General features: G+C 42.7%; 1 protein-coding gene and 1 long non-coding RNA gene across 4 annotated transcripts in view; both read left to right on the forward strand.

Moving 5' to 3' along the window:
• Window positions 1-14250, forward strand: part of LOC115153997 (SH3 and PX domain-containing protein 2B) — a 59428-nt gene that overhangs the window by 34454 nt on the left and 10724 nt on the right. For all 3 annotated transcript variants that reach the window (XM_029699743.1, XM_029699744.1, XM_029699745.1), the window contains exon 5: window positions 2719-2810. In XM_029699743.1, coding sequence (XP_029555603.1) covers window positions 2719-2810 — 92 coding nt within the window. The remainder of the gene's footprint in view (window positions 1-2718; window positions 2811-14250) is intronic.
• Window positions 1220-2640, forward strand: LOC115153998 (uncharacterized). Its single transcript, XR_003867803.1, has 2 exons — window positions 1220-2236; window positions 2321-2640. It is a non-coding gene; the product is annotated as an uncharacterized LOC115153998 (long non-coding RNA).

Consider the following 14250-nt stretch of genomic DNA (forward strand, 5'->3'; position numbering starts at 1 on the left):
TACCGGTGTTGTACTCTATTACCGGTGTTGTACCCTATTATTGGTGTTGTACCCTATTACTGGTGTTGTACCCTATTACTGGTGTTGTACCCTATTACCTGTGTTGTACCCTATTATTGGTGTTGTACCCTATTACCTGTGTTGTACCCTATTATTGGTATTGTACCCTGTTACTGGTGTTGTTTCCTATTATTGGTTTTGTACCCTATTATTGGTTTTGTCCTATTATTGGTTTTGTACCCTATTATTGGTTTTGTACCCTATTATTAGTGTTGTACCCTGTTATTGGTGTTGTACCCTGTTATTGGTGTTGTACCCTATTACCGGTGTTGTACCCTATTACCGGTATTGTACCCTATTATTGGTGTTGTACACTATTACCGGTGTTGTATCCTACTAATCTAATCTCCTACTAATCTAAGATGCTACTATTCTAATCTACTGCAAATCGACTCTAATCTATTACTAATCTACCGCTAGTCTAATTTACTACTAATCTAATCAACTACTAATCTACTACTAATCTACTCTACTACTAATCTACCACTAGTCTAATCTACTAGTAATCTAAAATACTTATAATCTACTACTAATCTACCTCTAGTCTAATCTAATCTACTACTAATCTAATCTACTTCTAATCTACTCTAATCTACCACATATCTAATCTACTTCTAATCTAATCTACTACTAATCTACTACGAATTTTATCTAATCTACTACTAATCTAATATACTACCAATCTAATCTTGTGTATACATATATCTGTATATTCTCTCCTGCTTTCATTGTCCTCTGTCTGACACGCACACACACAATCATCTAAATGTTGTCTGCTGTAAAGTCCATTTGCTGTAATGTGCCTCCTGGCTTCCAGTCTCTGGGTAGAATACTAATGACTGGCAAGGTCACAGGCAGAGTGGAGAAGGGAGAAATCCACGGGGAGGATGGTCATCCTAACCCCAGACACAGTGCACCAGATTCAGTCACCAGGACCAGGAGATGAGGTATCCTCTGGAGGTCAACACTTAAAACCTTTCATCATCTGACTCTTAGCTGACTGTATCATTTCAGCTGAATATCCAATTTTTCTTCCATAAAAATGCATTTTAATCTTTGAAATTAACCACTGGGCATTCATGTATGCACACACACACACACACACACACACACACACACACACACACACACACACACACACACACACACACACACACACACACACACACACACACACACACCCTGAGGTTAATGGAGAACAGGGTTTCAGCTGAGTCTATGGCAATCCTCTCACACTTTTAGCATGACCAGTCCATTGGCACGGCTTCCCATACAGTGAGCCTAAAAGGGCAAGTTGTCACACCGGACAAGGGCACCTTGAACTCTGGTTGGCCTGTGTTTTATGCCCGTCAGGTTTGATATCATAATTCAGGCTGTGGGGGAGAGAGAGAGTCTCTGGGAGGACAGTACTGAGGCACTTAGCCTTATTAAAAGCAGACGTATGCTGGCTCTGGGCCTGTGATAGCCTTGAGAAATGCCTCATGGCAGCAAGGAGTGTGCTGCATACTTACCTCTCTGCACAGAGTGATAATAATGACTGTGTGGTCGGTGAGACCCACCGGCTGGTTCAGGGCATTGGATCAGTTGGATCACTGAGGCAATTCTCTTTGTTTGACCACCTCAGTGCTGAGGCCTTTGAGGCTGGGCTGATAAAGAGAAAGAGAGATCTCAGGCCAGTTAGCCTTTCATCTCCTGAGAGCCACAGCCCTGCCGGCCCCCACAGGGAAAAAGGATCAAAGATGTTAGATTAGAAACAGGAAATGGAATAGAATTAGGCAGAGTGCTGACTAGGCTCCATCTAGGTAGATGGGTTATTTATGTCAGTGTGGTCTAGCTGGGTGATGGCTTGTGTGTATTGCAGCTCAAATCCCTGGGTAGAGGCCTACTGTATGTACTCAAGGGGATATGGTATGTGAATGTAGCACCTCTCATGTTGCATCTGTCATTCATCCTGCTGTATCATTATACTGGTATGTCAAATATGAAGTCCCCCTGGCAAACAGGCTAGATACAGATACTTCCTACTTAACACCACCACTCCCAAACAGACTGGATACTTCCTGCTAAACACTACTACTCCCAAACAGGCTAGATACAGAGAGTTCCTACTAAACACTACTATATCCAAACAGGTTAGATACTTCCTACTGAACACTACTAATCCCAAACAGGCTAGGTACTTCCTACTAAACTCTACTACTTCCAGACAGCATCGGTACTTCCTTCTGGACACTACTACTTCCAAACAGTCTAGGTACAGATACTTCCTGCTAAACACCACCACTCCCAAACAGGCTAGGTACTTCCTACTAAACTCTACTACTTCCAGACAGCATCGGTACTTCCTTCTGGACACTACTACTTCCAAACAGTCTAGGTACAGATACTTCCTGCTAAACACCACCACTCCCAAACAGGCTAGGTACTTCCTACTAAACTCTACTACTTCCAGACAGCATCGGTACTTCCTTCTGGACACTACTACTTCCAAACAGTCTAGGTACAGATACTTCCTGCTAAACACCACCACTCCCAAACAGGCTAGGTACTTCCTGCTAAACACTACTTCTCCCATTCCCCTAATATTAATACAATAACAGCATTTGGTTCTGATTGGTGAACTTTCTAAACGTCCTGTGTTTCTGTCTCTATGTGCAGGCTCTGATTCAGCTGCCTGTGTACATCTCCCAGTGTGAGGAGGTCCGTGTGTTCTTCGAGACCCGACCTGAAGACCTCAACCCACCCAAAGAGTAAGCCACGAATCACACCTTCTAGTTTAAGAAGCACACTCTGTCACTCAGTCGAAAGCACAGCAGAAATGTGTCTGAGTGATATACACATCCCAACGTTCACACCAGTGCTGGGCCAACAACAAACACTCTGAATAAAGAAAGGCATGCATAGCATAATGCCGTGTGCAGGTTTCTTTCATGGAGTAGCTTTTTAACCTCCTGACCACGATGTCATGTTGAAACAAGCCAATCCTTCAGTAATAGGTTCTATCAAATCAAATTGTATTAGTCACAAGCGCCGAATACAACAGGTGTAGAACTTACAGTGAAATGCTTACTTACGAGCCCCAAAACAACAGTGCACTTTCAAAATAATATGGATAAGAATAAGAGATAAAAGTAACAAGTAAAAAAATAACAATATATACAGCGGGGTGCCGGTACAGAGTCAATGTGCATGGGCACCGGTTAGTTGAGGTAGTATGTACATGTAGGTAGAGTTAATTAAAGTGACTATGCATAGATGACAACAGAGAGCAGCAGTGGTGTAAAGAGGGGGTGGGACAATGCAAATAGTCTGGGTAGCCATTTGACTAGATGTTCAGGAGTCTTATGGCTTGGGGGTAGAATCTGTTTAGAAGCCTCTTGGACCTAGACTTGGCACTCCGGTACTGCTTGCTCCGGTACCCAATGACTAGGGTTGCTGAAGTCTTCTGACACCGCCTGGTATAGAGGTCCTGGATGGCAGGAAGCTTTGCCCCAGTGCTGAACTGGGCCGTTCGCACTACCCTCTTTAGTGCCTTGCGGTCGGAGGCCGAGCAGTTACCATACCAGGCAGTCAAATACAGGGTAATGACTATGATGTCATGCTCCCTCTGCTATTGCTGTAGTGGATGGGGGAGCAGTTGTTGGTTTGCCCTGAGTGGGAGCTACATAATGTGTAGCCTAGAGGAGCGGAACATCTGAGGGTGCATGAGCTCCGTGGCGTCTAAAGGCAGGCCCCTCTCTTGTAAATCTCACACATTAGTGTCATAACCAGCCTGTCAGTTACAATGTGCCAACACTAGATCATAAAGTCACCACACCATTTCCCCCATCACATATGTGTTGTTGTTGAACTACCAGACGCCTGGAGGGCAGGAGGGGTTACTAGTGGTTACGGGTTTTCAGAGAGACCATGATATTAAGTTCAGACCCTCAACCTTTTTATAAAAATAAAATAAAGAAAAACAGCTGTCAACCAAGGTGTGTGACTGGTCACCTTGTCTTAATCATTCTGTCATCATGTGACATAAGTGATGCATTTCTGTCAGGCACTTGGGTTTGGTTGGAGAGGTCATTTCTATGGCTTAAAACCATATTTTACCAGGTTTTTTAAGCTACTGCTTTCCCAGGGACGGCTGGTGTGCAAGACTAGGTTTTCTTCCCAGAAATATGTAAATGTGTCAAACCAGATGCTTCTCAGATGCTCTCTGCTTCTCCCTCACTTTTTGACAGGTCCTAATTTGTTTTTATATCAGTTTTCTTCTATAACAGACAGCTTCTTATCTATGTCTGACTGGCAGTGTATAAGCCGAGAAGCTTTTAAATGCTGAAATGCATTTCCCACAAAGCTAGGCCCATGTGTTATATTTATAGAGAGGTGTTCAACTCTCACATCCCAAAAACTACTTCAGGGTTTATGGGAGTAATATTTCAATCGCATCTACGCTGTCGAATCTTAACCAGACACTTTTCTGCAAAGATTTGCGCATTCGTTTTTTTGCTGTGCTCCGTTTTACACTCAAATCCATAGATTGTGAATGAACATCAACTATATACAGTACTAGTCAGTTTAGACACACCTACTCATTCCAGGGTTTTTCTTTATTTTTACTATTTTCTATATTGTAGAATAATAGTGAAGACATCAAAACTATGAAATAACATATGGAATCATATAGTTACCAAAAGTGTTAAACATATCAAAATATATTTTATATTTGAGATTCTTCAAAGTAGCCACCCTTTGCCTTGATGACAGCTTTGCACACTCTTGACATTCTCTCAACCAGCTTTCATGAGGTAGTCACCTGGAATGCATTTCAATTCACAGGTGTGCATTGTTAAAAGTTAATTTATGGAATTTATGTTGAGTCGTGACAAGGTAGGGGTATACAGAAGATAGCCCTATTTGGTAAAAGACCAAGTCCATATTATGACAAGAACAGCTCAAATAATCAAAGAGAAATGACAGTCCATCATTACATGAATTTCAGTCAATGCAGAACATTTCAAGAACTTCGAAAGTTTCTTCAAGTGCAGTTGCAAAAACCATCAAGCGCTATGATGAAACTGGCTCTCATGGGGACCGCCACAGGAAAGGAAGACCCAGAGTTACCTCTGCTGCAGAGGACACGTTCATTAGAGTTACCAGCCTCAGAAATTGCACCCCAAATAAATGCTTCACAGAGTTCAAGTAACAGACAAATCTTAATATCAACTGTTCAGAGGAGACTGCGTGAATCAGGCCTTCATGGTCGAATTGTGCAAAGAAACCACTACTAAAGGACACCAATAAGAAGAAGAGACTTGCTTGGGCCAAGAAACATGAGCAATGGACATTAGACCGGTGGAAATCTGGTCTGATGAGTCCAAATTTGAGATTCTTGGTTCCAACCGCTGTGTCTTTTTTAGATGCAGAGTAGCTAAATTAATGATCTCTGTATGTGTGGCTCCCACCATGAAGCATGGAGGAGGAGGTGTGATGGAGTTGGGGTTCTTTGCTGGTGACACTGTCTGATTTATTTAGAATTCAAGGAAAACTTAACCGGCATGGCTACCTTAGCATTCTGCAACGATACGCCTTCGCACCTGGTTTGCGCTTAGTGGACTATAATTTGTTTTTCAACAGGACAATGACCCAACACACCTCCAGGCTGTGTAAGGGCTATTTGACCAAGAAGGAGAGTGATGGAGTGCTGCATCAGATGATCTGGCCTCCACAATCACCTGACCTCAACCCAATTGAGATGGTTTGGGATGAGTTGGACCGCAGAGTGAAGGAAAAGCAGCCAACAAGTGCTCAGCATATGTGGGAACTCCTTCAAGACTGTTGGAAAAGCATTCCAGGTGAAGCTGGTTGAGAGAATGCCAAGAGTGTGCAAAGATGTCATCAAGGCGAAGGGTGGCTACTTTGAAGAATCTCAAATATAAAATATATTTTCATTTGTTTAAAACTTCTTTGGTTACTACATGATGTGTTATTTCATAGTTTTCATGTCTTCACTATTATTCTACAATGTAGAAAATAGTAAAAATAAAGAAAAACCCTTGACTGAGTAGGTGTCCAAACTTTTGACTGGTACTGTAAATCTGCACCGTTAATCAGCGATAGCGTTTGCACAGGGATGCTTATCATTCCTCTGTGTTTGTTGCCCATCGACATTATTGCAGTTGTGAGTACCTTAGTCAAAATCCAATATGGCTGCCTCATTGTCTGTTACAATATGCATGGTGTGTTCAGTGACTGCAGAGGAGATGGCTCTCTGTGGAAGGAGAAGAATACAAGGCCTGTCACTGCTCTGGCCAGTATGAATGGCTCCTGTCAGGTCACCTCCGCAGACAGACAGACCAGAGCTAGTTCCCTCTGGCTGTTTCCAAGGACACATACATTATTAGCTACATCTCAGACAGACAAATCCCAAGCATCTGCTACTGGGGACAGGGGAGGGGAGGATGGAAGGCGGGAGGGAGAGGCAGATGAATATAGAAAAGACCTTGGTTTATCTTTATTCAAATTGGATTACAGCTCATTCCTAATGCAGACATTGTTTTCGGCTGACATTGCACCAGCAGCCCCTCTCTGTTTGGGTCTCAATGGAGGGATGAAATACAGCCTTCTATAAATCTACCGGAGTAGGGAGGGTTGTCACTGTCTGTCCATCAGAAAGATTGAAGTAGCAGGCATGGGAGAGTGGGGAGAGTGGAGAGAGTGGAAAGAGTGGAGAGATAGAGGAGAGATGGACATCCAGCCAACTTGACACAACTGTGCGAAGCATCCCCTGTGGAACACTTTCGACACCTTGCGGAGTCCATGCCCGACGAATTGAGGCTGTTCTGAGGGAAGGGGGGGGGGCAAGTCAATATTTATTAGGAAGGTGTTCCTAATGTTTTGTACAGTCAGTATAGAAGAGAGAAATGGCTGGCACCCCATACAGCTAGCTCATTATTGGACCTTTGTGGTCTGGCACCTGGTAGTGGAATGGGCTTGCTTTGGGTTTAGGGAGCAGCTGTGTTTTAGTTTTACAGGCCTAAAGCTCCATATTGGACTCAGTCCTATTTAATGTCTCCATGACCATGATTGGCTCATCCATGGTCCAATGAAAACTCAAATCAGGACTGATTTGGTCTGATGGAAAACTGTTATTAATGTACAGTATACTGGACACTACCTACTTGAGTCATCAGTGTGTTCCTGTCTATCCCAGTATGGCAGTCTTTTTTACCCTGTTCTGACTCCCAAACACGAAGCAGACCATATTCTTTGGTCCTTGAAAAACCTGCTGTATGTAAAATATTGTGTACTATAGCTTGGAAAATAAATAAATGTGACTGGATGACATGATGTTTGTTTCCAACATTAGGGCTGTTTTCCTAAAGAAGTTAACACATTTAAATGTCTTACTCACATCGGCCACGGAGAAGGAGGGCCCACAGTCCTTGGTAGCGGGCAGCGTCGGTGGCACTGTTATCCTCAAAGCAGGCAAAGAAGGTGTTTAGTTTGTCTCCATATCCCAGTCTGCTGTCCCCACATGCGTCAAGATTGTCACCATTATTCCTGTACCTAAGTATTCAAAGGTAACTGAACTAAATGACTATCGCCCTGTAGCACTCACTTCTGTCATTATGAAGTGCTTTGAGAGACTAGTCAAGGATCATATCACCTCCACCTTACCTGTCACCCTAGACCCACTTCAGTTTGCTTACCGCCCCAATAGGTCCACAGACAATGCATTCGCCATAACACTGCACGTTTCCCTATCCCATCTGGACAAGAGGAAGACCTATGTAAGAATGCTATTCATTGACTACAGCTCAGCATTCAACACCATAGTACCCTCCAAGCTCATCATTAAGCTTGAGGCCCTGGGTCTGAACCCCGCCCTGTGCAATTGGGTCCTGGACTTCCTGACGGGCTGCCCCCAGGTGGTGAAGGTAGGAAACAACATCTCCACTTTGCTGATCCTCAACACTGGGTCCCCACAAGGGTGCGTGCCCCCTCCTGTACTCCCTTTTCACCCATGACTGCGTGGCCAAGCACGCCTCCAACTCAATCATTACGTTTTCAGACGACACAACAGTAGTAGGCTTGATTAACAACAACAACGAGACAGCCTACAGGGAGGAGGTGAGTGCTCTGGGAGTGTGGTGTCAGGAAAATAACCTCTCACTCAACGTCAACAAAACAAAGGAGATGATCGTGGACTTCAGGAAACAGCAGAGGGAGCACCCCCCTATCCACATCGACGGGACCGCAGTGGAGAAGGTTAAAAGTTTTAAGTTCCTCAGCATACACATCACTGACAAACTGAAATGGTCCACCCACACAGACAGTGTGATGAAGAATGCGTAACAGCACCTCTTCAACCTCAGGAGGCTGAAGAAATTTGGCTTGTCATCTAAAACCCTCACAAATTTTACAGATGAACAGTTGAGAGCATGCTTTCGGGCTGTATCACCGCCTGGTACGGCAACTGCACCGCCCACAACCGCAGGTCTCTCCAGAGGGTGGTGCGGTCTGCATAACGCATCACCGGGGGCAAACTACCTGCCCTCCAGGACACCTACAGCACCCGATGTCACAGGAAGGTCAAAAAGATCATCAAACATAGCAACCACCCGATCCACTGCCTGTTCACCCCGCTATCATCCAGAAGGCGAGGTCAGTACAGGTGCATCAAAGATGGGACTGAGAGATTGAAAAACAGCTTCTATCTCTTAAATAGCCATCACTAGCACAGAGAGGCTGCTGCCTATATACACAGACTTGAAATCATTGGCCACTTTAATAAATGGAACACTAGTCACTTTAGTAATGTCACTTTAATAATGTTTACATATCTTGCACTACTCATCTCATATGTATATACTGCATTCTATACTTTTCTGCTGTATCTGAGTCTATGCCACTCTGACATTGCTGGTCCAAATATCTATATATTCTTAATTCCATTCCTTTACTTAGATTTGCATGTATTGGGTATATGTTGTGAAATTGTTAGGAATTATTTGTTAGATATTGCTGCACTGTCAGAACTAGAAGCACAAGCATTTCGCTACACCCACAATAACATCTGCTAAACACGTGTATGTGACCAATAACATTTGATTTGATTTGAAATCTACTTTGTGTTTTGTTTCCTTACCACGATACTAACGAGTATCACGATACTGGTATAGTCCCGACCATATCTCTAGCCCTCTGCTTCCCTTTGATAAGCCAGGCTAGTGGTGGAGCTAGGGTTGTCTTGGCTGGAGACTCTTTTTTTCAGCATGCTAATGGATGGGCAAACTAATGGTTGGAGATTTATTACGACTGGGCCAGTGCAATCAACAGGGTTGCCAGGCGAACAATGCATTATGTGATTGAGAGTGTGAATTTGGAGGAAAATAAGACGGACAGTTGCCAGGAATAAATGAACAAGACACGTAGAACAGTGATGAAAGAAGAGAAATGTAGAGAGTGAGAAGAAAAGACAGCAGGTGTAGAGAGAGAGAATGAGAGAGAGAGCGAGAGAGAGAGAGAAAAAAATAGGAGAGCGGGAGAGAGAGAGCTCCTGAGCTCTTCTCACTCCTGCTTTGGGGTAGTGGAAGCAGAACTTAGGGGAGCAGTGTGTATCAGACCCACCGCATAGGTAGCCTAGTGGTTAGAGTGTTGGGCTAGTAACTGAAAGGTTGCTGGATCAAATCCCTGAACTGACAAAGTAAAAATCTGTCTTTATGCCCCTGAACAAGGCAGATAACCCAATGTTCCCCGGTAGGCTGTCATTTTAAATAAGAATTTGTTCTTAACTGACTTGCCTAGTTAAATAAAGGTTAAAAATAAAAAATTGATCATACACGCTCTTAACACTTTGATGTCAGAGAGAGGGAGAGAATTGAATGGAATTGAGATACGCTAATCTCTAGGTAATTATGTTATATAACTATACTAAGCTACCAAGCTGCCAATGCCTTTATTCTTTTGGAACTTTTATGAGTGTAATGTTTACTGTTCATTTTTCATTGTTTATTTCACTTTTGTTTATTATCTATTTCACTTTCTTTGGCAATGTAAACATATGTTTCCCATGTCAATAAAGCCCCTTGAATTGAAATGTTAATTGAATTGAGAGGCAGAGAGGGACACAGAGAGACAGAGAGACAGAGAGAGAGAGAGAGAGAGACAGAGAGACAGAGAGACAGAGAGACAGAGAGAGACAGAGAGACAGAGAGAGAGAGAGAGAGAGAGAGAGAGAGAGAGAGAGAGCGAATAAAAAGTCAGTCTGAATTAGCTACTTCAGTTTTCACTAGCAACTGGACATTGAATTAGCTGCCTCCTGATGAGAATGGATGGAGGATTGCTGTCCTAATGGATAAAACAGACTGAACAAATACAATATCATGTTCTCATTCAACCCAGTATCAGAGACTCACTATCAACTATGGCTGGGAATATGGTCCAGATACCAGTATGGATTTTTCCAGTATCGCCTAAAAATATATTATCATACAATGGTAAATAAATTAAAACATTTACAAATTGGATTACTTCACTGTCTGTTTTGTATCAGTTTGGTTGAGTATGAAACGGAATGGAGTTTAAGTTTCAAGTTTTAATGTCACATGCACAAGTACAGTGAAATTCCTTTCTTATAAACTCAAAACCCAACAATGCAATAATCAATAACAATGTATTGCTAGAAAAAACACACACGAGAAATAAGAATAGGAAATATGAAATACACAATAAAGTAAGTAAGTAAGCATACTATACACAGGAAATATTTAAAAAGTCAGTTCCAAAACCATATTTACATGTGCAGGGATACTGGAGTGAGGGAGGTAGATATGTTTAGGGGTAAGGGGACTAGGCTACAGGATATAAAATAAACAGAGTAGTGGCAGCTTGTATGTGAGTGGGTGTGCAGGTGTGTAGAGTCAGTATAAATGTATGTGCAAATTACGTGTGAGGGAGCAAATGATGGAGTGAGTATTTGTGTGTTGAAGTGACAGTGTGTGTGAGTGTGTAGAGCCCTGTGATTGTGCATAGAGACAGTGCAAGGATTGAAATAAAAGGTCAATAAAGATACAAGGTTAACTCAGATAGTCCATGTAGCTATTTTGTTTGCTATTTATCAGTCATATTGCTTTGGGATAGAAGCTGTTCAAGAGCCTGTTGGTGTCAGACTTGATGCACCGGTACCTCTTGCCGTGCAGCAGCAGAGAAAATAGTCTATGGCTTTGGTGGTTGGAGTCTTTTATGATTTTCAGGACCGTCTTTTCACACCGCCTGATATAGAGGTCCTGGATGGCACTCTGCCCCAGTGATGTACTAGGCTGTCCGCACAACCCTCTGTTGCGCCATGCGATCGAGGGCGATGCTATTGCCGTACCAAGCAATGGTACAGCTGCTCACCACCCCATCAATGTGGATGGGGGCGTGTTCGCCACCCTGTTTCCTGTAGTCCACGATCACCTCCTTGGTCTTGCTGACGTTGAGGGAGAGGTTATTGCTCCGGCACCACACTGTCAGGTCACTGACCTCCTCCCTGTAGGCTGACTCATCGTCGCCAATGATCAGGCCTACCACCATCGTATCGTCTGTGAACTTGATGATGGTGTTGGAGTCTTGTGTGGCCACACAGTCATGGGTGAACAAAGAGTACAGGAGGGGACTAAGCACAAACCCCTGTGGGGCCCCTGTGTTAAAGGTCAGCATGGTGGAGGTGATGTTGTCTAACCTCACCACCTCGGCCCGTCAGGAAGTCCAGGATCCAGTTGCAGAGGGAGGTGTTCAGATCCAGAAATTGGACAACGTGGTTACATCAAGGAGACGTGTATCTTTAAAATGGTGTAAAATAGTTGTATGTTTGAGAAAGTTGAATTATGACATTTTTTATTTTTTTTAATTTTCCGCCCTGATATTTCACTGGCTGTGTCCCGCAGGTGGGACGCTGGCGTCCCACCTAGCCCATAGAAGTTAACCTGTCTTGGGGAGGTGCCCACGGTTCACACTATTCAACAGCCAGTGAAAAATCAGAGCGCCAAATTCAAAACCACAAAATGTCATAATTCAAAGTTCTCAAACATACGACTATTTTACACCATTTTAAAGATACACGTCTCCTTAATCTAACCCCATTGTCCGATTTCAAAAAGGCTTTACGGCGAAAGCATAAAGTTACATTATGTTAGGACAGAGCCTAAACAAGAAAAACCACACAGCCATTTTCCTAGCAAGGACAGGCGTCACAAAAACTAGAAAACCAGCTAAAATTATGCACTAACCTTTGACGATCTTCATCAGATGACACTCCTAGGACATCATGTTACACAATACATGCATTTTTTGTTCGATCAAGTTCATATTTATATCCAAAAACAGCATTTTACATTGCCGTGTGATGTTCAGAAAATATTTTGCCTCCAATACTGCCGGTGAATCAGCACAAAAATTTACAAAAATACTCATCATAAACGTTGATAAAATATTAAACTGTTATTCAAATAATTATAGATGAACATCTCCTTTATGCAACCGCTGTGACAGATTTCAAAAAAGCTTCACTGGGAAAGCAATAATCTGAGTACTGCGCTGAGAAAAAGACATCAAGCAATACAGATACCCGCCATTTTGGAGTCATCTAAAATCATAAATAGCATTAGAAATATTCACTTACCTTTGATGATCTTCATTGTTTTGTTCGATAAAGTCCATAATTTATGTCCAAATAGCTCCTTGTTGTTTGCGCCAAAATGTCACGACGAAAAGTCAAAAAAAGTTATATTTACGTTCGTTGAAACATGTCAAACGTTGTATAGCATCAATATTTAGGGCCTTTTTAACTCAGAACTTCAATAATATTCCAACCGGATGATTCCAGTGTCTTGAAAAACGTTTTGGAACACAGCTAACCCTCACGTGAATGCGCGCCAATGAACTCTTGTGCTTTCCTGAGTCAACAACTTCCAACTTCCTCTGTTCGCTCTCTGTTCACCTCTGTTCAAACAACTTTCTAAATACTGTTGACATCTAGTGGAAGCCTTAGGAAGTGAAATGAACCCTAAGTCACTGTGTGTTCGATAGGCAATGACTTGAAAGGACTACAAGCACCAGATTTCCCACTTCCTGGTTAGATTTTCCTAAGGTTTTTGCCTGCCATATGAGTTCTGTTATACTCACAGACATCATTCAAACAGTTTTAGAAATTGCAGAGTGTTTTCTATCCAAATCGACTAATAATATGCATATTCTAGTTCCTGGGCCCGAGTAGTAGGCCGTTTAATCTGGGTACGTTTTTCATCCGGCCGTGAAAATACTGCCCCTATCCAAGAGAGGTTAACATTCCTATCTTAGAAATATTGTTCCGAAGTTCACTTTTGGATGTTAGAGATTTTAGGCAGCAGAATGTCTCTGTAACAAAGCACATTCCAACAATTGGCGTGAGATGTCATAAAACCAGCCCAGCCCCCCACCCCCCTCTTCTGTGGGTGAGACAGGTCTGGTCATCGTCAGCCATTTTCCAAGCTGATCTGAGGCCTTGGACCCTTAGCCAGGAGAGTCATGACACTCGGGTGGCTGGTGGAGTTAATGTGTGCCATAACCAGCCTCTCAAAGCACTTCATGATTACAGAAGTGAGTGCTACAGGGCAGAAGTCATTGTGGCATGAAGCCTTAGAGTTCTTAGGAACAGGACTGGTCATCTTAAAACATGTTGGGATTACAGACTGGGACAAGAAGAGGTTGAAAATTACTGTGAATATGCCTGCCAGCTATTCTGCGCATGCTCTGAGAACACACCCTGGAATACCGTCGGGGCCTGCGTCCTTGCAGGTGTTGACCTTAGAATTAATTTTTGACATCCTAGTGTCATGCACTACTCATAAAACATATTTACATATTTAACTTTTATTACGCCGAAAGAAAAAATACCTTAAAATACCGCCATACCATCAAAAATGTGAAAACAATAGTGATGTGATGTTTTGGACATATCAACCATATCCCTTCCCATCTGGAGCAAAGGTCAACACATCTGTAGATATGCAATGAATCTCACAGAGTTTAGTTTCGCTCATCTAGACTAGAGAGCCTGCATGGCTAGCATAACAAATGTATTACTGAGATTTTAACTTGATTGAAAATGAGAATAAAGGAGGAGACCAAATCAAATTATTTATGTAAAAGTGAGTCCCAAAACGTGAAAAGACATGA

Source organism: Salmo trutta, chromosome 19 (genome assembly GCF_901001165.1).
Source record: "Salmo trutta chromosome 19, fSalTru1.1, whole genome shotgun sequence".
In the NCBI taxonomy this organism is placed as follows: Eukaryota; Metazoa; Chordata; class Actinopteri; order Salmoniformes; family Salmonidae; genus Salmo; species Salmo trutta.